Source organism: Cupressus sempervirens, chromosome 3, assembly GCF_028749045.1.
Source record: "Cupressus sempervirens isolate cs-2001-9-10 chromosome 3, ASM2874904v1, whole genome shotgun sequence".
NCBI lineage: Eukaryota > Viridiplantae > Streptophyta > Pinopsida > Cupressales > Cupressaceae > Cupressus > Cupressus sempervirens.
The window spans coordinates 704910405-704935616 of NC_143120.1; the positions used below are offsets into that span (position 1 = coordinate 704910405).

At 29.7% G+C, this 25212-nt stretch overlaps 1 protein-coding gene across 2 annotated transcripts in view; it reads left to right on the plus strand.

Moving 5' to 3' along the window:
* Positions 1-20062, plus strand: part of LOC149568698 (immune-associated nucleotide-binding protein 1-like) — a 221721-nt gene extending 201659 nt beyond the window's left edge. For both annotated transcript variants that reach the window (XM_089821585.1, XM_089821587.1), the window contains exon 6: positions 19629-20062. In XM_089821585.1, the coding sequence (XP_089677711.1) occupies positions 19629-19832 (204 nt within the window). In that variant the 3' untranslated portion in view covers positions 19833-20062. The remainder of the gene's footprint in view (positions 1-19628) is intronic.
* The last annotated feature ends 5150 nt before the right edge of the window (positions 20063-25212 follow it).

The following is a 25212-nucleotide window of genomic DNA, read 5'->3' on the forward strand; positions in this document are numbered from 1 at the left end:
TATATATATATATCAATTATTCTAAATACTATAGCATATGACAATTACATTTCTATTAAATATTAAAATAATAATGTTATCAGTAATTAAATAAATTATAATAAAGATGATTCATATAATTAATATAATATAAATAATCATTAAAATAATATATAATATAATATAATAATCTTATTAACATAATTAATGTTAATAAGGAAAGGACATGACTCTATGAAATATACGTATAAATATAGAATATCAAATGCTGGAAGGGATACCATACAGAATACTATCAAACATATACAAATAAGAAAGAAAAATCAATAATTTTCCTAAACAGGACATTACAATCTTCATCTGATCAAACTCACTTATCAAGCTTTCTACGTTGGCTCTTTTCACATTATCATCACCTGCATGGGTATCCTTTAATTAGGTCAACATGGCATGAGTAGTAGCACATCCTTTGACCTCATCAAATTAAACATAGTTGAGTGTTGATGCTATGCCAATCATCATGAGGTCATGATCCTTTTTTTCAGAAATTTCTCCATAATCATTGTACCAAAAGGAGCTTTGTAAAAGGTGTTTAAATATTTAAAACTTGAATCACTTATGGTTTCTAGATGCAACTTCATAATTCTACTATGCTTCAATGTTATCTCTATGTAGCTTGGGAATCTCTCTCCTAAAATACCTCATGATCTTTAGGTTAGGTCCTTGAAATGTTTCTTTGCAACCACCAAGAATCTTTGATACCAATTGTTGGAAATATAAGAGGATTAACTAAGAGGGGAGGGGTGAGTCAGTTACAAAAAAAATAAATCCTAGATCCCATAGATTTTAATACATAACATAAACATCACTAAAATTACTAATGTTTAGTTAACACACAAGATCACGATTTACACTAGAAAATGTTGTAACTTGGCAAATACTGAAATAACTCGAGAACTGCTTAACATTAAAATGTTAAGATATTATTTGTGATTAATCTTGCTTAACTTAGTTGTATACACATAAAAGAAATAGTATGAACACAAGTGACACCAAGATTTAGCATGGAAACCCAATTTAGGAAAAACCACCAATTGCAACTTGTTATTGATTTTCACTCTTTTGAAGTGAGCCCTAATAGGAGCCAACCCTATTAAAGGTTCCCTATTAGTTGTGACCCTGTTAGAGAATTTAATCACCCTATTAAGAGTGGCCATGTTAAAGGTCTTTAAACACTTCAATCTAGAAATGCGACTTTGTTAGAGGATTTAAAATTAACTATTAAGCCAACTCTGTTAAGAGATTTAGATCATTGCTACAATGGTTAGAGAGTAAAAATGATATTATAAATTATGATCTTCAGGTAATTATAAATTCTTTCTTATCACGATCTTCACATGCCTGGAAACTAGCCTATATCCTTCAACAATGCTGGGATTTAATTGATTCTTTTCAAGCTACTTGTTTCTCTCACACTCTAAGGGAGGGCAATAAATTAGCTAATTGTCTAGCTAATATTGGTTGTGAAGGCTCCATATTTGAATCTTTCCATTCAGAGGTTTTTTTTTTGAAATTCCCTTGCTTAGCAGAGTGCCATATTTGGGACAAAAAGCAAATGAATGAAGCTTAATAGATTAGCTTGCACATTCTTTGTGCATGATTCACAAATGCTCCAATTAGATTGGAGGTTCAAAGTTCTCTTTATTTTAGTTAAATCTTTCAGAAAGAGAGGTTTATTGGCATAATTGGACCCTGATCATTGTTGAGTATTGATATATATCATATTTTGGGTACTCTTGCTTAGTGCAAAGAAATTGTATTTTGTTGTAGGTATGCCTGGTATGACATATCAGCTTTTAACACTTTTGTATTTTGGCAATAATTCAAAGTTTTCTTGCTAGTTCTTTCTCTAATGAGCCCTTGAACTCGTTTATTATTAAATATATTATATAAGTGCTATTTCACTTTTTGATTAAAAAATAATAATAATAATGATATGACCTAATTTCTAATGCAACTAAATTGTTGAGTATAGATCTTAATTCTAGCTTTAATAATTGATCCTTCCTAATCAAATGTATCTTTGTAGCTCGACAATTATATTATTCTTAGCCTTCTAACTTGCTTCCTCTAAGCATCTTCAGATCTTCTATTATTTGCACACAATCAATCCTCAACTTGGCCTTATATTTATATCTTATACATTGTCAAGTTGGCTTGAATAAAATTTAGAATACTTAATATTCATCTCCTCAATTGGCTAGAACCAACAAACAAATCAATTGAATTCAATATGTCAAAACAAGAAAATCCTTCCTTAGTTGACCCTGCTTGGTAGGTACTAAGTAAAAAATGGTTTTCCTATGTTAACCAAGTGAACTCATTTAACATTGCATATTCACAAAGTTCCTTTGGTAACCGAGTGAGCTTAGTTAACATTAGCTCTATCCAATATTTCCTTCATTAACCTAGTGAGCTCAATTAACACTCAACTTCTATGATCTTCTGTTTATCAACCAAGTGAACTTAGTAGGCACCATCTTCCAAACTTGGCAAACTCTAGAATGCTTGGCAAACACAAGAAATTATCTTCATCACCCGAGTGAGCTCGACATACACTAACTAGAAATGATATGACATTTTTTGTAACATCAAAGACAATACAAAATTAACCAATTGTTTTGAACATCAACATCACCAAGTTTGATATATAAAGAGTGGATAGTTGTCAAAATTCCTTCTAGACTAGTGGTAAGGATAGAAAGCTCAACCTCCCTTATGGTAATAGTTTTTGAGACTTTCTCCAAAATTTTGTACTCAAACCTTTTTCTAGACCTTAAAAACATCATTCCATTAGTATTTATATCCTCATTATGTACTTTGTCAACTATATAAAATAATTTATCCAAATTGTGATGCTACTCATTTCAAACATGAATATAAAGAACATCAACAAACATCTCCTTAATATCATGGAGTACATTCTTTTTCTTGACTCCCACTTAGTTGCTCTTTCTTTTTATTGAGACTCAACAATGTTTGTATATCTTGATTAGCTCTAGGGTGATGTTGCCAAGGTGATATTTTAACAATGTGGTGACATCATCTAAACAAATTATTATCTCTAGTTTATAATCTTTTTGTACGAATAACTATGACTAAGGGGTGTTATCACTAGGCAGTGATATTCAAAATTATTTCCTCTTAGTACTTGGTCTGGTTTGAGTTGATGTCAACTATTGAATAGGCATAAAATTAATTCATCAATGGAAATGGCACTTGGTAGCTGAATAAGAGCTTGGATAGCCTCTTTATTTTTAGGTTTTACGTGCTCTATCAATTATGGCTTCTTCTCTCCATCTTTTTTATCTTTTGTAGATTGATTTTCTTCCTCTTTCTCATCTTCTTATCCATCAATGACATGACTAAAATATGGTAGGAGAATAATTTCCTGTTCCTATTGCTCAACACTCATGTTAGGAATAATCATAATTAATATAATTATAAAAGTATCAGTTGTTACACTATAAATCCCATGATAGTCTTTTATCTATAAAAAAAACTAGATTAATCATAAAAGAGAAGTGTATGAGGTATCTGATTTAGCATTTTTTCAAGTCTTCCTCAGTTAATATATTCAGATTTTTTGGTGATGAATTAGGAATATCCTCTATTATAGTGACAACATCATGTTATCCACTCAATTTTTCTAACTTTCTCACTTCTTATTCAAGTTTTTCAAGTTCATTACAACCTTGAATATCTCATTAAATAATATTTCTGCCCTCTTCCATGTTTTCTTCTTAAGCTGGTGGAACTAGCAATCCAAATGATTTCTTCCATATTAGACTGCTTTCCTTCTCAACTTTATCAGCTTTATTCTCCATATTTTTGTATGTCTTCACTTTAGGTACAAATTTATTTACAAAATATTTAGGGATATAGACATATGTGTCTTCCATAACTCATGCATTGTTTGTGCTAATGTAGTCTCCTTATATTATTTTTAGTGGTTAATGCTCACTTCCATTTTAAATCTAATATGTTATTTACAAATCTTTAGGAATAGCTTCACTTAATTCTATCACTGAGTATCTAAATTTAATAATCATATTTATGATTTTTATTCAAAGAATTATATATACTCTGCTTAAGGCCTTCTATGGAGCAAATTTTTTAATTTTCTTGCATATTTGATCAAAAGTCATCAGAGGTAGTTTAGGTAAAATTTGAAACTTGTTCAAATCATTAGACTATGTTTCCTTATCATCTTCCTCTTCCTCATCAAGTGCAATAGTTAATTTTTTTCTTAGCCTCTTATGTAGGTGTTGCTTGGTACATTTTGTTTGTGTCTTCTTTGTTGGGCTTGTTTTTGTCTTACAGTCAAGAACAAAGCTTCCTTAGATCAAGTTATCATCCTCCTCTTGAGCTTAGGTTTAGGAGGTGTTACTACCTTCTCTACATTTCTCTTTAGATCCTCCTTCATCTTAGGGTAAACAATCCCAATCTTCTTTTATTTGGCGTCCTTGGGCTTGGCAACAACTAGATATTTACCTTTTGATTCTTCATCCTCACCTTTTGCCTTAGTTATTTGGAGAGGTCCTCTGACAAGATTTCCCTCAATATCTTGTATCATATTCTTTCACTTCCTATCCATTTTGGACACTTTCGTTTTCATCAAAATTTTAATCTTTGTTGACTCATAATTGTTGAAGGGCTCAACATTCTTGTCAATTTCCTTAGATATCGATTGAGTAATTGATGTTCCAACTTAATCTACATTGACTTTAGATTACATCGGCCTTCATTATGCAACCCTTGGTAATACTTCCTATGAATAGGGAACTCCTCTATCTACGATGAAACATACATCATCAAAATAATGACTAACCACTAATTTTGGAATCCTCATCCTATTCTCTATGTTGTTCTTAAACTGATCAAAATAGTTGTTCATAATAGCCTCAAAATTTGCTCCCAATTTTTCAATGGGAAAATTTGTTTATTCAATATCATATATTTTTCTATCTCATTCAAGTGTGTTGATAGTAGGAAATCAATTCTTTACTTAAAAGAATTTACAAACTAATAATGATCAAAACTTGCATGAATTTTTCTTTTCCTTTTGAATTACTCCAAGATTTTCTTATAGTTGTTGAAGTTACAGCTCAACAGGTCATAACTATAATCTTCATTGCAATCTTGTAACCTAGGTCAATATTAATACATGGAACACTGTTAAGTCGACTTCACTAATATAGTTTGTGTGAAATTACATGTATTTCAAACTAAACAACTAGATATTTAATCCCATATATTAATATTCCACAACCATTCCACTTGGCCTTTGTTGTTCCTTGATGACACTCTTAGTTAAACACCTCATTGGTTTTTCCCTATCTATAGTTTGATATCCAACAATCTTGTGGATGATCTATGTATTGATTTTCACTACTCCACCTTCCAACTAGATTTGCATGGCATGTAATCAACTTAGTACAATTTTTATCTTTTGTGCTTTAAATAATTTTTTAAATGCTAGGGCATGAATAATTCATCCCTTGAAAACAATTGGTTTTCAGGATTCATAACTCCATTCTCACACAACTTGTCAGAAGTTGCTCAAAAATTTCAATCTCCAATTTCTTTAGATTTGTATATAGAGCACAATTAGACATTGTGAATAAAATACTCTCATTGAAGTTGAGGAAAGTCCTCCACATGCATTTCTATTCATTGAAATGTTAGCATACATGAATGTGGGTGAAGTATATTGATCATTCCTCACAATCTATGTGTTACTTTCCTCAAATGTTTTCTTCCTAGATACAAATATAATAGATTCTAGTTTTGAAACTATGGTTTAATCAAATTCACTTCAATAATTTTGAAATCAACTTAACTTGGCCCAATAAACCATAATCAATTCTCTAATTCTTGTTGATGTCACATTGTGATTCACTTGTTCTTTGCCTAAAATTTCCTTAATCACCATTGAGTCTCTTGTGTGCACTAAAATTACTTGGTAAATGAAAATGAACATTCAAATTTTAATATGTATCATTAATTTGATGATTTAGGTCAGAAATAAACACACTTTACTTAACTAGATGCATTACAACTATCGTTGGCATTCACATATTATGTTTTCACTTATTTTCTTTCAATACTCAGTAATTGTTAGCTTGGTCAATACCATTTAGTTTTTTCAATACATTATTAGGTCATTGTAAACTTTCGATCCATATTACAATACTTGGTCAATGCAAATAGTATTAATAATGCTCAAAACTTGATAGCATAATTGATTCTATTGTCCAATTCTTCTCCTAGATCTATCCTAGTGCATCTTAATTCATGCTAATATGGATATTTAATATCATCTCTTGTTAGGAACTAGTGTGTAATATATCATCCAAGTGTGTCATTTCTTAAATACCTTCTTTGCATAGTTTGATGTTGTGTCATCACCTAATCCATTGGATTGGATGATCCCAGCTTTAGTGGATTTACTACTTTCACCTTCTACTCTCCTTTTCCAAGTTGTGTTATCTTAATCTTTACTTTCCTTTTTTGCATTCATTTTTCAATGTTGGTGCTCGAGTTATGCATTTCTTACTAACATGTCCAGCCTTGAGACAACAAAAACAAACTAGGCTTCCATTCAACCATTTCTTGTAATTTATTATAAAATGTATTCAAATATAATTTTATAGAATGTGACCATAATCTCAACAATAGTGACAATTCTACCATATATTTTAATCCCAATTGTAGAAATTACCATTTTTAGGTACACATGCCTTCCTTTTAGATGTCTGGTTGGGTTTTGCTTTGAATCAACATTCTTGAGTTCTATGTCCATATTTCTAGTTGATTTACTATTTTCCTTCAAATCTAAGTGTAGTAAGTGTATGACTTTCCCTTTGCCTATAGTCATGTGCCTTATTTCCTTGCTTCATGTAATCAAAAAATTTCCTAGTAAACTTAGGTTTAGGATTGTGTATATCATTCTTATTTCAACAAATATTTGATAGGTGTCCTACTTTTCCACAATGATTATATATAGGTCTTCCTATTGAATTTGAATTTTTTCTCTCTCCACTCTTTGATGACTCTCCTTAGTATATGAAGAATGTTTGATATGTCCTAGACTAGGGGTTTTACTAGATGAACTTGGTGACCTCATCAATTTTTCAAAGTATCTTATAGCTTCACTAGGTTTATTCATCATTTCTAGAAGTTCCTTTTTAGATCACAAATCATTCCCTAGTTAGTCACTCCATGATGTCAAATTTGTGATCTCTATGTCCTTTCTATTAAGCTCTTAATTTTTAAGCAACAATTGATTCATCATGTCTAGCTGAGTACTTACATGATTTTTTTTACATTAGATGACCTCTCTTCAAGTCTAATAGATATTTGTGTTTTGTCTTCTCCATCCATTAATTTTTCTTCATCAACATTCCTTTTCTTCTTGGTTACTTCACATAGTCTCACTGATTGGATTTCATGCTCTCTCTTCAATCCTCTACCTTCTTCACTTAGAATATTCTTCATCTCTACTAGTTCTTTTATTGTTACATCACTTACACTAAAATTCCCTATCGTCAAACAATCCTTTAGAATCAAATTCTTGATAAAGTGTATCATTCTTCTAAATATCCAACTCTCTTCTTCATCTTAGTGACTTCTTCAAATTCTCTCTTATTGTTTCAGGCTATTGTAGCAAAAGCTAGATGTTAGTCACCCAATTCTCAATAGTATTTGCCAAGTTTCAAGCCTCCATATTCAAGATCTAAACTCTCAAGTTGTAAAAATTTCTCAAAAAGAGAAAGTTCTCTAATACCAATTATTGGAAGTCTTATTAGTAAACAAGATAATGAGAGGGGAGGGGGGATGAATCAAGACCTTTAAAACATTAGCTCATTAAATAAATAATAGATTCACTCAATTCAATCCTATTCCATCTCATATCATAGATCATATACAATATACTCATGACCTATAAAAATTAAAAAAATCTAAATATACATGCCATCCATGAACATAAAAGTACATAACACAAAGATTTTGGTAACCTAGAATCCCTACAAGTTGAAGGTAAAACTAGGGTCAAGATGACACCCACAATCTTTATTGTTCCAAGAATACAATTTTCCTATTAGGGCTACAATTTTATCACTTTTGATGATCTACTGCATGAGGGATCAATTTGGTTAAAAGCAATACAAGATTTGTAAGTCTACCTTGATTGAAGGATTTAAACTTACTATAAAATAAGCACTCTATTAGAATATTTAACAAGGTTTGTTAAAACCACTTAGTTAATAGAGATTCCCTAATATAGTGGTTAGAATGTCTTTGGTGTTCTCTTATGAAGATAATTGTAGATCTCCTTTCTTCAATGTCTAAATCTAATCTTGTTATCTTGTTTTCTCTATTTTTTCCTTCATTGCTTGGTTTCTTTGTATCAAAGTTAGCCTTCCTTTCTTTTTCCTTGTGCTTCTTGCATATTCACTATCTTCCTTACATCCTATCACACCCTTTCTTGTATCTGATAATTTAGGGTTTGATCCCCTCTTAAATACAAAATTGTTGAAGGTTCTATATCAAGAGAAATGATAAAAAAATCATTCTTTTATTGTGTAAGCCTTCCAATTTTATGATTGGTTAATCTTCCTTTCTTGGGATTGATATCTTGTTTTAAAATGTGCATGTTATCCTTAGATACCTTTACAATTAATCAATGACACATAGAAGTTATCTATCATTACTTACATAAGTTTTTGTGGCGTTACAAACACATATACAAAATTATTTTACTTGGGAATTGAATGTACTAACACTCGGTCATAACTAGCATTTATTTTGCCTCTTGGCATCTATTTGCTTGACATATACTGAACTTCTCAGCATAAGCTATTTTTACATGGCTTGGTCTCCATATGACTCACTCAAAATATAGAGTATTTAAGACTCTACTTAGGTGCTTGGAAATCTATTACTTGTTTGATATGTAGTCAAATATAAAAATGTCCTTATAGCTTTGCCTTCTCTGGATGGCTTAGTTGTAGGGATGACAGAGGAAAGTTAGCTTGACAATGACTAAGTGTTGAACACTAGTAGGAAAAATGGTTTAGAAATCAATAGGCATGTAGAATATTGACTATAGTTCTATGAGATGAGTGTCTTCTCATTTTGACTCTAGCATTCTATCTATATTCTCAAAAGAAGCCACCCAAATTTTGATAACTTTGTAATATAACTTTTTTTTAAATCTAGAGTATCCTAGGACGAATGCAAAAAAGAACATATGAAAGCCATATAAGACAATAGATTTACTAACCATTAAGGAGATGAAAACTTTTCTATGTTAATCTAGGGTTAGTATCAAAGTTAACTTTATAGTTTAATATTCTTTAACAATATTAAAAATAACATTCAATAAGATTATTCTCAATTGACAAAAACAAAAGATAACTTCCCTTATTATATCATCCTTCATTTTAATTTTATACCATTATTCATAGCACAAGATATTATATCATAGGAGCTATGTTCTAGAGTTATATGATGAAAAACTCTAGTATTTTCTTAAAATGAAAAGAATAAGAATATAGATTATTATTTCCAAAAAATATTCTTGTTTAGAGAAGGTATCATGATATTTAGTAAGGATTAATGTTTTTCTCATAATTTAATTAGTGATCTATCATTTTTTCTAAATCTTATCATAGATTTTTATTGAATCCAATTTGATACATGATTTAGATGAGAAAATAATCCTAAAAGAACTATTTATTCCATTTTCTTGTGTACCATTTAACCTCTGTTACTTATATTTCTACTCCAAATATTACCATACTTATAACCATAATATTCCACATACACTTAATACAATCAAGAAGATACAAATAAAAAATTACATTATTTTTAAATTTGAAGGGAGGATTCCCAATACAAGAGATGAAATACAACAAAGAATTGTTTGGATAATAACTTGACCCATTCATATTAGTATCGTCAATGAAATATAATAATTGATTATCTGGTCATTGGTAATTAAGGTTTCATCCTATTTAACATTAAAAATATCATTACAAATTTTCAATTAGTCCATGTATATGTAGATCCGTTTATATCAACATTATGTAGTTCTCGATCATTTATAAAGTCAATCACATATATTTTTCATTCTAGAAAAAAATCAGCAAAAAAACTTCATATATTTTACAAGGGTACCAAATTCCTCCACAATAATTTGCTCTCACTTTTATTGAAATAGGTGAAAGATAATCCAATATTTTTTTATAGACAGTTAATTAGTAGTATCATAAATGCTAGAAATAGTCTAACAAATTCCATCTATAACATGTCATAATCTAGTTTTTGAATGGTTAACCCGCTCTCAAAAATAAAATCTTTGAAAAAGGTTAACCAGATAAAGGAGATAATGTGTACAAAAGAACCATTTAAATTTTTATATTCAACACCACGAGTTTTAAAAGGATTCATTATCATTTTAATTTCTTATAACCTAAAAAAAAATTGGTTAGTAGTCACTAACATAAATATGTTTTTTTTCAAGAGATGTCTTCCTTTCTCAAATTCCATGACATTATTTTCATTTCATATTGTGGGTATTGTAAAATGAAATGTCTAGGATGGTTCTCGTTTCTCAAGTACTTTTCCATTTGCCATGATCGTAACAAAATCTAGTTTTTAATAATTAATATTCTCATGTGGACCAACCTATAAATCGATAGTACTGTTATTTCCATTGTCTTTTCCTTGATACACCATATTTGTATTCTAGACTTCTCCACTAGATGCTTTATAATACAATTCAAGGGACACCTTATTTTCGTAACCCTTCTCATATTTTTCTTTAGTGAAAAAATCTAACTTGTGGATCTAATTACTTGAAACTACATAATCCAAGTAATCATCTATAATTTTTAGAAAATATTTCTTAATTAGATAGTTTTGTATAATTGATAGAGTATAGTGTTGTGACCATTACAGAAGGTATAAATGAAGAGGTGTGAACAATAAAACCATGTTTCTATTTTTTTAGATAGGAGGTGTGATTAAATAAATTATGACCACACTTATTTAAAAAGTACCACTTAATGTATGTTATGCTTCCATATACATGATTCTTTCTTCACAATCTTTTACCAATAACATTGATAAGAGGATTTGTCATGCTCATGATATTTAAATCCTAGGTGATGAATGACTAAATGGTTCCGTACTTGGCAATAACTATAACAAGTTGGGAAGATGAATGAATTGAAATAATAACTAGTTAGATATATAACTAGAAATATCAAATATGTTAGTAATAATATATATATATGTATATATATATATATATATATATATATATATATATATATATATATATATATATATATATATATATATATATATAGGAACTAAAAGGAAGGTCATCAAGACTAAATAAATCTACTATTGTCTCTCTATCCAAGATATACATACAAGACAACTAGGATTGTTGGAATTCTTTAGAATAATTGAGAGGTGCAATGAATCAATTATCCAAGGTCTAGATGTACAATTCAAACTTTTCACAACTTAGTGAACCCATATCCACAAAAGAATTTCATCATGCATGCATCCATTAGATTATGTAATCACTTAAACTTGTAGCTTACTATCAAATCAATTTGTAGAAATGTAAAAATGAAACATAATATATTCAATAAGACATTTGACATAATGATTTAATGTGTAAATTCAATTTAGGAAAATTATTGGATTCATGAATGTTGATGATATTCCTATGGGAGGAGTATTGAGATATGATGATATGTTACATTCATGATTGAGTTTGTCATTGATGTCAACATACCAATTTTTAGTGGTATCTGACAGAAGAATAGTGGAAAGATCAAGTTATATAAATGACTAGTTAAGTATTCTAATTATTTGAGGTTATGGGAGGTACTTCTAGGTATCTAGTATACATAGTTAACATCAGAAGTATACATAGTTTTGGTGATTTTTTTTTGTGATAGGGTTTACAGAGGCATGTTTTGGTAAACTTGTTAAATCTCTTAGCAAAATTGTTATTCAAAAAATTGAGGCTAAGGATATGAAGAAGACATGTTGCTGATAATGTGGCTAAGTTTTTCTCTTCATAATATTGCATTTACGTAAAGTTATTCAAGTTGCAAGGTAGAAGATTAATGGTATGACTATGTAACATGTTCTTAATGTGTTCCTATAATGATTAATTGAGAAGGTCTAACATTCAAATTACGGAATTTTTTTGAGGACTTGGTATAAAGGAAAGAAATTTTCCTTTCTCATATGTTATAGTTTTAGATTTATGATAAGCAATAGTAAGAGTGGAATGCAAAAGTAAGCAGAGCAGAGAAGAAGTGAAGGAAACTTCATTGCCAAGGTTTTCCTGAGTGATCTGAGGTTTGATATTTGGATCTAACATTCATGACCTACACTACAAGGTCTAATAGTGATTGGTTTGGTTGAAAAAATAATGGAAAGAAGAACATAACAGTAAATTGAATGTTTTAACAGTGACCTCTTCTTGTAGTTGAAATTACATATTTGGATAGTGGGCTCTTCCTCCATACATTGTATAGCAACTTCTAACAGTGTTGTCATAACTCTGATAGGGTTGGAATCTCCTAATAGAGATTCAAAGTCTCCTAACAGGGACCCTATGTACTAAATATTGTAATAGACTCCTGAAAGAGGCCATCCTCTATAAAGAAATATTTATATTAGTACATCATCTTGTGGGCATCATTCCCACTGGGGTTTTCCCTCTGATCAAGGATTTCCCTAGTTAACATATCTGGTGTAATTCTTTATGTGCATCTTATTATGTTTTCTATTTACTTTGGTTGAATGGTTAAGTTTTTTTAAAGAAGATAAATGTTTTAATTATCAGATAACTAATTCATCCCCCTCCCCCCCAAGTTGTCTTGGTGGGCTATTGTTTCTAATAAAACCCACTAGTCACATGCTACTCATTCTCATTATTCTGAAATAATGCCCTGTAAAAGGTCAACCTTAATAAAGGTTATGATACACACTATTAAATGTGACATGGCTAAACTATTTCAATCACCCTTTTTGGAGTGAGCCTTGTTAGAGGACTTTAGATCATTCACTTTGAATGTCACCTAGTTAAAGGATTTACAAATGATTTTTAGGTCAACCTTAATCCAAAGGATTTACCCTAGACTGATACAATGATTAGAGAGTAATAGTAAGGCTTGATCTGATAACAACTTACAACTTCATTTGTTGATTACAAATCTCTATTTTAGTCCTCTATTCTACTTGGCTTTGACACTCTTTAAATCTAATAGCTTGTTTACCATTCAAGTAGCCATACCCGTAAGCATTCTTTCTTATTTTGCCAATGTAGTCTCTTCTCTTAGGTTAATGAATGAAGCAAATAACCTAGACTCCTTATCTTCCTTAAGTTCCCATACATAAACTCTTGCTTCTAACCAATCATCTCTATAAATAGAGAATTAAGATATTTTTTCATTCACCCTCCATTGTCCATTTTAGGGCTAGGTTAGATTAGACAAGATTCAATGAATCTAACCCTTATTTCATTTCATTCCCTTTTAGAAACTTCACTTCAATCCTCTTTGAATTCACCTCAAAATGGTTCATCTTGAAATTTGTGTCACTAGCTCATCACTGTTATCTTCTACATGGTTCATAAAATCCAAGAAATCAAACTTGTTGGCTTAGATTCATCAAATTGTTGATATTTCTTGTAATATTAACACTCACCATTAATTTTCTTCTAATGCTCAGCACATACTACATTGCTCAGCATCTACTATCAAAACACTCGACATGAACTAAATTTTAGTGGTGCTAGGTATCATCTAGAATTTACTCGACAGACACTGAAATTGACTTTTCTTAGCTCCAACTAATTTTCTACTTGGCTTGCACTAACTTTTCTCTGCACCTACTACCTACTTGGTCAAGCTTGAGAAATAATTTTTATTTAACTTCTTCTTCTAAAATTACTCAGTGTAACCAACCTTTGGAACCTTAAGTAGATTATCAATGCACTATAATATCATTGTATTAATTGATCATTGTAGTCTTTTTCATATCATAACTCAAATTTTCCTCTAGGTGCTATTATTACCTCATTTGATCAAATCCTCTTCATCAATAAAAGAAATGATAGTACTAAAATCATGTAAGCAATTGTCTTACCACCATGTAGCTAGTTTGACATTAGTGACAAAACAATGATTAAAACAAATTTATCATGCTTGTATCAATCTATTTTCAACATAGGACAACATAAATTTAGGATACCAATATAGTTTTGACATGTGATGTATGTATAGGGTATAACAAAAATACAAAAAAATGTATATAGAAAACTTTAAAAAAAAAAACTTATTGGACTAAATAAAAATAATAGAAAATGAAAATGTGATAAAATACAATAGATCAAGCACAAGGAAAAATAAATATCTAGTACATTTTCCATTCACTTCTCCAAACCCTCAGAAAAAGTTAGACACAAAGAAGTATCAGAGCTATTACTAGAGTCCTACTAATTTTTACCTTTGTTTTGATATACTCACGAGCATAGAGAAGAAAAATAGTTAATTTATTAAAAAAAACACCCAAAGGAGTAAAGAGAAAAATAAATAAATAAAAATAATTTCCTAATTTCAAGAACATGCAATTTTATTTAGCTTATCTTCAATGCAATGATAATCTAATACATAGAAATCACCACTTACATCATTAGAACTACTCTAGATAATCCTATGAATCCTCAATATATTGGAAATTTTTTAACCACTCTAGAAGGTAGTAGAATTTTGAACACTCAATTTTTAGGTCGACCAGCTCTCAAATTCCATTATCATTATTTCATTACATTGGAATATGGCCCCAAAAAATTTTGAAACTCAAATGAATTTTTGAAAGAAATTTGTTTTCCATTTTTAGAAGTGTAAATCCTTGAGATAGTTATTCTTCATGTGTTGATCCAATTGACAATTATGAAACCATTTTGGAAATGTTGCAAATTTCTCTACAAGAGTGGGTAACATCTACTCACATGATAATTCGACCCCATTTTGAAGTATCTGAAGTCTTTAAAATTGATTTGAAAGGTTTTGTAAACTTCTATCAAAATTAAATAAAATTGATATTATCAAAGCCAAACTTGATCATATAATATAATTTTATTACAAAGATAACATAAATAAATTGAATTTATAGAGAATAAATTAGAATAGTGTAACTTTCATAGGACAATTTATGAAAAATAGTATATTTTGAGAAATGGTAACCTTGCACAAACATAACCATTATGAAAATATTTAACAATATTTATGGGTAATGCAAGATTTTTCTTATTCAGTAGATGCTCTTACATCTTATTATCTCAAATATAAGTGTGAGATATAGAAAATATTATTCTTCAATATAAAGCATTTAGATGATGATAGTGATGATTTGATGAAAGATAGAAATATATTTGCATGCTCAATAAACATGATAAATGTTTTATAATTTTATCTAAGCAATTGTAAGAATAGAAAAGGAGCTGTAAAATATAATCTAGAAGTAGGCTAAAAGAAGAAGAAAAGAATATTCACACTAGTCATGTGCAAGAGGAAGTGTTTCACTGCATAAAATAGGAAGCGTACTACCTAAATAATGCCATTCAAACTTCATATGCATTTGATGTCTATGCACTAGATGCAAATACTTACACACAAATGTTTCTTGTGTCAAAATAGTCTTCATGGTTAGGAATCTTGTATTGTTTGGTGATAAGCTTAGAAGGTGAATCAAATGATTAAGGTGAGATTATGATTCTAGTGATGTGAAGACACCAACTGATATGGAATTAGTAGGGAGTCATTTGTGACATTACAAATTTATGTATTACTAATGTGTTTTTTCTCATACAAAAATTAAATGCATAGTACTCTCTAACATGATTCTCTTATAATATTTGATAAAATTTCATTTCTATTTTATTATATCAAAATAAGCATACATAGATTAAGTGTCATTTTTTTGTATTATTTAAAAATAACCCATTTATTATCCTTTTTACTTTTTTAAATGTACATTATTATTTTGCATAATGGACCTAAATTCACTATAATATTTTTTAATTAGTACAATTAAGATATTCTATATCTTTCAATTCTCATGATGTTAGCAATAGAAACTAGAAATCAAATCAAATTTTTAAACGGCTTGGTAATATTATTCAAAATTTGAACTAAAATTATACTCTATCAATAGTTTGATATTTATAAAGGAGACTTGATGAAGAGATTGACATATATATATATATATATATATATATATATATATATATATATATATATATATATATATATATATATATATATATATATATATATATATATATATATATAAGAGTTATGTGTAATGTTATTTGAGGTATGGTAGTTTGATCCAACAAATTCAACCAAACCACTTTAAATTGAACATTCCAAAGCTTCAAAATTTATTTTAAAAAAATAATGCAATATGCTATCTAGGGGAAAATTGAAATACCTCCATAAATGGAGGAACTATTGTGACTATTACATCAGAAATATTTTTCATCTTTAATTTGAAGACTCCTAATATATTTCTTTAGATTGTTTTTAAAACTTTTTGATGAATAGTCCTTTTCTATTAATAAAAATATACTAAGATTACAATTCACAAAAAAGGGCTAGGGGATACAAGATGACCCTACGAATAAGTTCACACGGGCACAGTCAAAATGAGAACACATGACTACAATTGAAATTAGACACTATTCATTAAAATATATATATATATAAGGCAACCTTAGGTGGCCAAACAAGTGTCACCCAAGTATGGTGGTTCATCTCTATCATGGAAGCCCCAATCATCTTTGGGATTGGTGGGTGGCTGGGAACAATACAACCATCATTAGTAGTAGTAGTAGCAAGAGGATCAGTGGCAGCCTCTATATCTTTCATCTCTGGCCACAGAGGAGAGATCACTAGATCCAAGCGAGGCCATTTCTTAGAAAGTGCCTAATGAGCACCAAGAGGAGGAGTCAAGGACTAACTAGAGCCACCATGGGGCGAGGAGGCTGAGCGGTGCCTCCATCCACCATTGGCAGAGTGGTGCTGGGAAGCTTGGGAGCATGGGGTGTGCGAGTGGTGACCTAAGAAATGGTGCCATAGATGGCTACCATGATGTGTCGAGGTATCTACCGAGGCATCAAGAGGAACTCTGGCAATAGTACAGGGAGCATTGTACTAGTGGTTCAGTAAATCCTATAAATGAGCTACCTCAAGGGCAACTTTGTTAACTTGCACTTGATCTACATAATTACATTATTACAAATGCATGCCTTAGTGTACATGACAATATTAATATCCAAAAAACTATGTGTGAAAAGAACAAAATTCCTATCTTTCCACACAGTAAAAAAAATTTCCATCCTGAAAGTATGCCAAATTTGGTTGAATTTTTGACAAATTCTAGGGGAATCACCCAGCAGAATTGTGTGCCAGGAAAAGCGTTCAGGTCTGAATGACTTGAAAAAATCATGAATCTAGTGCCAATAATTTTGGGCATGCCTACAAAAGTAAAAGATATGAAAACCAAAAAAAAGGGCATCTCAGATCTAGAACCCCAATATGCTTGAGTTGAGGCCCCAAGGTAAGACCTTGGAAGGCAAGACACCAAGAAAAATGGGCAATCTTTGGTTCTGTTATAGCACTCCAAATGGTAACAAAGCCTTTTTCCATTGAGAAAGAGAAGATTGGAAATGCCATCTCTGGTTGAGCATGTCCACCATCAGAAGATGGGACGAAAGCCATCTATATCCTAGACTTGGCTTATAATTGGAAAATGGAGTGGCAGGATACAACTTCCAATCATGCCACCAAGGTCAAATAGACTCAATACCCACTTTATGAATTAAGTGAACAAGAATTAAAGAGAGACATAGATCAAAAGTTTGTCGATCTAAACAAATAACCTAGTATTGGGTTTGCATATCTTCTAAGGACCTAAAACTCATGGTAACCCTCGAGAAGGGGTCTAGGTCCTTGGGAGTTCTAATGCCTCATTTGAAAAAATGCATAGCACAAGCACCTTGAGTCTTGGCAAGGGGAGTACCCTAAATGGAAAATAGTAGAGACCAGCAAATGTTTTGTTGATTCAAGGAGTGGCTATTATGGAACTCATCACTAGCCCATCAAAGCCAAGGCTTAATAGCTTCTCAGCTTTCCACATGCTCTTGATGAAAAATGAGCCCTATATGGTCACTGGCTCATGCATGATGAGAGGTGTGTGGAAACCAATCCCTTTCCAAGTAGGCCTATTGACAAGAAAGCTAGAAGATATACAATGTTGAGTCAAAATCTTCTAGGCTTCATCTCTAGTGATAGCACAAATAATCCATTTAGTACAAAGGGCAAGGCCTTGTTTCTATGTGGAAAGCGGACTGAGACCACTAGATTCTTTTAGGAGATAACAAAAATCTGAAGAAACTTTGTGAAAGCCATGATGATCAAAACTAGAAGCCCAGAGAAAATCCTTGAACAATCTTTTCAATTTCCAATAAGAAGCTTTGGAGGGAACCCAACAAGAAGAATAATAAACATGAATAGCTGCAAGAACCTTCGAGAAAATCTAGAATTTTCCAGTAAGGGAGAGCGGTTTCCTAATCCAATAATCAAGCTTCTTGGTAATCTTGGCAAGCATAGCATTCCACAGTTCAACAGGCGAAGCCTAGAAAAAAAAAAGGAATGCCAACAAAGTGGAAAATATCCCCATGCATAACTCATTTCCATTCAAACTGGCTGAGCCAAGGTGGAGTTGGCAAGAATGACTAGCAGAAGCAGAGCAATTTTATAATTTTACGTAATAAGATTATTTCAAATAACTTAATAATTATACTTAGTGATTAGAATGTATGTATTACTTATTTTTAAAGAATAATTATTATAAGAGGACAAGGTAAATGGATAGAATCAAAACAATTAATAAATGAACTTAAAGAAAAAATAATAAACATGAAATAAAAGACTCTAAAAAGTAGATTTTCTTAACCTTTTACTACAGAATATCTAAATGTAATATAATTAATTATGTTTCAGGTTCCATCACATTCACACAAATATCAGAATAATATTTTTTTGTTTTGATAATGTTGGAAGGTTAATGCAACCAATATAGTAAAATTCGAGTTTGAATTTAATAAGTACCAGTATACTATAGAAGCTGAAATTTCTAACTACAACTTGTCTGACAACGGGTAATTGTTAAAGTCGTGGATGATTATTGTGCCCGTCTCCACTTGTTTTAATAAATTGCAGCAGGTTTTTTTGGAGTGAAGTTTCCGTTAATAGTTGTTGTTAACTTTGGTATTCTTTGCTTATGCGTAGCTTTCGGTAGTGTTATATATTTCCTATCCGGAAACGTGTTCGTTGGACCTTGAAACACAAGATAATCATGGGATTTCCTACGTTTAATTTCGCTGTTCGATAAATTATTCTATGTATGGGATTCAAAGTTGCCTCGTTACGTAATTCTATTTTCTTTGTAACCAAATTTATGTTATGTTATTTTTTTAGGTGGAGGAGAAGCTGAAAACTACAGTAAAAGTCCTTGAAGAGGAGCTTGCCTGTGAGCAGCAAGCAAGAAAAAATGCACAAGAAACGGCGCAAAAAGCGCAAGAAACGGCGCAAAAAGCTATTGGATTCTCAAAGGATCTCAGAAAAGCTCAAAGCAATAGTAGAAGTGTGTTTCACTACAACATCCCATGTCCGTTTCTGTGAACGAAAAAAGAAAAAAAGTTTGTCTCTAACCTGCAAACAAACATGTCTTATACAAAACACAGAAAAAACATTATCTCAAACAAAGATTGTTTATGGTTATTTATATTGCCTACTGTGTAGTGAGAATGAATTCACATAGTAAACTATGAAGTTTCCTCTTCTCAAACCTGTGACGACTTTAGATTATTATTATTATAATAATAAAACATGCACCCTTACATAGCATATAAGCATAATCTTTTCAACTATTATTTCTTGATGTTCAACAATAATTGAATTAACGTGCATCTTCTCTCTATATATCAATCCTTCACTTATATCTAGATATCTGCTTTTTAAATATTTTATGATTGATGCGTTCACCAATATACAAATTTGTCATAGATCTATTGCTGTTTTTCGTAGGACCGTTGCATATGTAATAGCACTGTCGTAAGGTCTTGTATGTGTTTTCTACTTTGTAACAATCTGTTATTTATATTGATAATAAATCAGGAGGAGACATATCCAATCATGGGAAATGTCTATTGATCAAAATGGTAGCAACATAATTATATATAATATATCATATGCACACAACTTTTATTTAATTAACAATGCACAAACATATAATATGTATCTAACTTCAATTTTGTTTCAATGTTTATCAAACTAATGCTATCAAACATCAACACTCCCTCTTAGTCAGGGAGGATAAATACAAGACATACAATACCATTGGTAATATTCAAAATGAAAAATTAAAAATATATCATTGATTAGAAGATATCCACTATTTTGATATCACATTTGATATCATCAGTAGTGGTCTCCCAAATGATATTAATTAAATACTCAAAATAAGGTTTCACATCACATCTAATATCAAGAGTATTGTTCTGCAACAATATCAATTATATTCACCAAGTACTCAAAATAAGGTTTGATATAACATCTGATATCGAAAGTATTTTCCTTCTAGAATATCAATGATATTCTCCAAATGCTTTTTTAGTAATGGCCCTTTAGAATGTTAAGATGCAAAGTATTCACTATCTAATAAATTTGTTTGACCTCATAGTACAAGTTATTAAAAGATTACCACCTTACAATAACTTTTAAAATACAAGTGACATCATTTGGAAGTTGTCACTTCCTCATAATGTACATAGGGGTAGCTCAATTAATTCACATAGCCACAAGATATATTCATGAATTACACTACTCTTGAATACTCCAATTTATAGGAGAATCCAAGTCAACATGATTTACTCTCTTTAGATCAATATGATCGAGATCGTTGAATCTCAACTAGATCATATTCTCTATCTGCTCCCTCTCCTTCAAGGTTTCATATAATGAAATGTCAATATCCCTTTGAATCCCCCTCCTTTTCCTTATTTGAAATTTCCCTTGATACTTTTTATATGATTTCCTTCTATATGTGTCTTTCCACTCTATTCAAAGAAAAATCTCTCTCCTAGACGTTGCCACCTTTAGACTTCAAAAGTTATGAATATAATAATTTTTTTTACAAAACAAGTCACTTTTTTTGGTTTATTTTCATTACCACTTCATTATATATGGTCACTTCCCTTATTACATGTTTGATTATCTCCACTGAAATTATTATCCTACAAGTTAATTGTGAATGGGATTTTAATAGATTCAAGATTTGTTCATTCTCATTACATTTAGTCTACCCTTCCTTTGATATCCATGTGCTAATGTATCATATGTTTATCCTCCTTTGGGGGTTATCTATTTCCTTATGTGTCAATTGTCTTTTGAATACATATTTTTATTAGATGGTAATCTTATTTCCATTCAATGGCATTTCTTCACTTCTTGACATAATTTTGGTCATTCTTTAAATGTTAGTTAGTTTGTTGGAATAGGAATTAAAAATTTGTAATACATTTTCTATTTTCCAATCGGAATAGGGAATAAGAATACATATTCCCATTTTGCCTAAAAAATGAGCTTATAGCCAATCGAAAAAATAACTATTATTAGAATAGACAATCCTATTTCCAATATTACATTCTTATTCGCCATTCCTAATAAGTATTTTCTTTCTTATTTAAATGTACATGTGAGCTTCTAATTTTCTTCCACTAATACCAATGAGCAATCTACAATCTAAATTTTCTTATATATATTAAGCTCCACTCAAATATAAAGTCAAATATTTGTTCTCACCCAATTACAATAGTATTAATCTTTTAACTTTCTATGTTAATTAAATGTAGAAATCTAGCCTTCCTCATGGTTTTCTTCAAATATTTATTCATTAATGATATTAAAAAAAAAATTCTCTTATAAAATAATGTGCTTCTTCTAATTTGATGGTTCTACAATAATAATATTATTCCATCTTCAATATCTCTTTCAAAACTTCAAAATCTATTTCTAAATTTGAGTGATATATTTATTTGATGTTTAACAATGAATGAATAAAATACCCAAAGGTGCTTCTTATGTTCACAACATTGAGTGCTTTATATATTTGCATTACAATCACTGATTATTATAAGGAAACTCCATAAGCTTTCATGACCATTAGTTGTATTTAAAAAATAAATTCCTTCCTCTATTTAAAATACCAATCAACATATTAAGTGACTATACTCGTAACCATATATTTTAAATATCTTCCCAAAAGGATAAATGCAAACTTGTCTCCAATAACATATTTCGGTAAGCCTCTTTAATGACTATCAAAGTGCTGCTAAAAATATTCACCAACATGATTCAAAAATCAGTTGGTTGATAATAATAAAGATCGCCATTATTTTTCTTAAATGCATAGGTGAAAATAAGGATACTGTATAGATTTTTTCTTTTTCTTTCATTATTGAAACATCATAGGTTGGTAGGTAAAAACAATTTTCTTTTTCTTAGGGCAGTTGCATATGTAATAACACTATCATAATGTTTTGTATATGTTTTACACTTTGCAAAAATCTCTTATTTATATTGATAATAAATCAAGTGGAGACATATCCCATCATCTATTCTTTAAAATGGTAATATAGTTTTATATATATATATATATATATATATATAATTTATTATTTAATTAACTATGCACATGCACACAAACACACAAATATATATTACATACACTTATAAGTAGCCAAGTTGGTGTAAAGGCGAGTCGTGAGGCGTAGTGTTAGGCTAATGATCCCGGTGCTATGCATCAACTCCGGTTCGAGTCACACTAGGTTACCACAAACCTTTTGTTAAAAAGTTTACCCGGCGCATTAAAAGAGTAAAAAAAAACAAAAAAAGATATATGTAACATTGTTTAGGCTCAAAGTTTATCCAATTGAAATTACAAAAAATTAGCATTATTTAGGATTATATATATATATATATATATATATATATATATATATATATATATATATATATATATATATATATATATATATATATATATATATATATATATATATATATATATATATATATATATATATATCCAAGTAGTACTTGGCAACTTGGCCAGAATTATCAACTCCTAACAAACCTATGCTAAAAAATACTAATATCATTAGAAAGGCTAAAGCTTGGGAAATGAAAAATAAAAGGAAAATACTCAAGACCAATTGAAAAGGAACACCTCAAACCCTAAAAGAAGTGCCTAAAGATGGTTAAAGATCAAATTTATCATTGAAATAACAACACCTTAGAACCTAAAAGGGTTTTCAGAAGATGATCTACCAATAGACCAATATTTTGTAATAATAGTTGTATATTTTACAAATTCAATTTTTTTTCAAAATATTCTCAAAATAATATAATCTAATAAATTTTTTATAAAATTATTGATTAAATTTTTTATTTTCTAATATCACTATTTATTAAATATAGAAAAATGTGTTCATCTACATAAAAAAAATTATTAAATAAATATAAGTAAACAATTAACAATATGTTCAAATAAATGAAATGCAAACAAGGTTTGCAACCTAAAAGAAGTGTAGAAAAGGGGAAAATAAGGTATACTTTAGTTAACCTAAGAAGAGGGTGAGAATTATTATTATTCCCTTCTAGGTCTCTACCCTATTTCCTTTCAATTATCTTGATTATTCATTCTACTACCTTGATTATTTTTATGGTGGAATATGAATATTCTTTAAAGTTGATATGAAATCATACCTATATTACTTTGAACATAGTCTTATTATATCGAAACTAAATAAGATATTTTGAGTGCTATGGCAACACTATGAGTGATTCTAAATGGAGATGGTAGTTCATGTTAAAAGCAAGCCAATGTCCAAGACTAAAATACTAATACATATTTCCTTACATTTATTTGGTAAATAAATAAGAAAGACCTCCATTCTTGTGCATTATACTACCAATATTGGATTTGCACTACAAGAAAAATATTAAGTGTTTTTTTGTTACAACTCTTAAGCACCCTTAGAGTATCAAAATTTATAATGCAGAGTCCAAAATATACATACAAATTTGTGTTAAAAAATTTAGGCCATAAAAATTTTCATGAATGATGTCCATGATAAAAACAAGCTTCATCTTTGAATTCAATGGTTTCCCTCCATACAAATTTACATATATGTCATTATTATAAAGTTTTCAACCACCCTTATCATATACAAATCATCCAACATAGCCAACATCATACAAGCCTTTTATACAAACATTTATTGAAGGAAACACTATGCCTTCATAATATATATGGGAAAAGAGAAAACTTATTTGAAGATGAAATCACAAGCTCTCTATATAAGCATTATTTGGGGTTGTGACATAACCAATAGATCATATAAATAGAGTTTTTGGCATGTAAAGATATACATTATATTCTCACTATTGGAGGAATTTTTTTGAAGATATTCTATAATTATGTTGAATTAATGACAGACAAAAATAGAAAATGAAATAGAGGGTAAATATATAATACATATAATGACCTAACTACTCAAATAAGAAGAACTATAACCACCATCAATTATATTGCCCTAGAAATGAGTTTTTGTCTATAGAAATATACACTAGCTTATATATATATATATATATATATATACACACACACACATACATACATACATACATACATACATACATACATACATATATATATCTATATATGTATGTATATATACATATACTTACATAGATATGTATATATGTAAATATATCCATAAATATACATATATAGAGATATGTATATATGTATGCATGTATATGTATATGTATATATATATATATATACATATATACATATATATATATATATACATATATACATATATATGTGTATATAAATATGTGCATATGTATACATGTGTGTATATACATATATACATACATATATGTGTACATATGCATGTATCTATATGTATATATACATACATACATACAT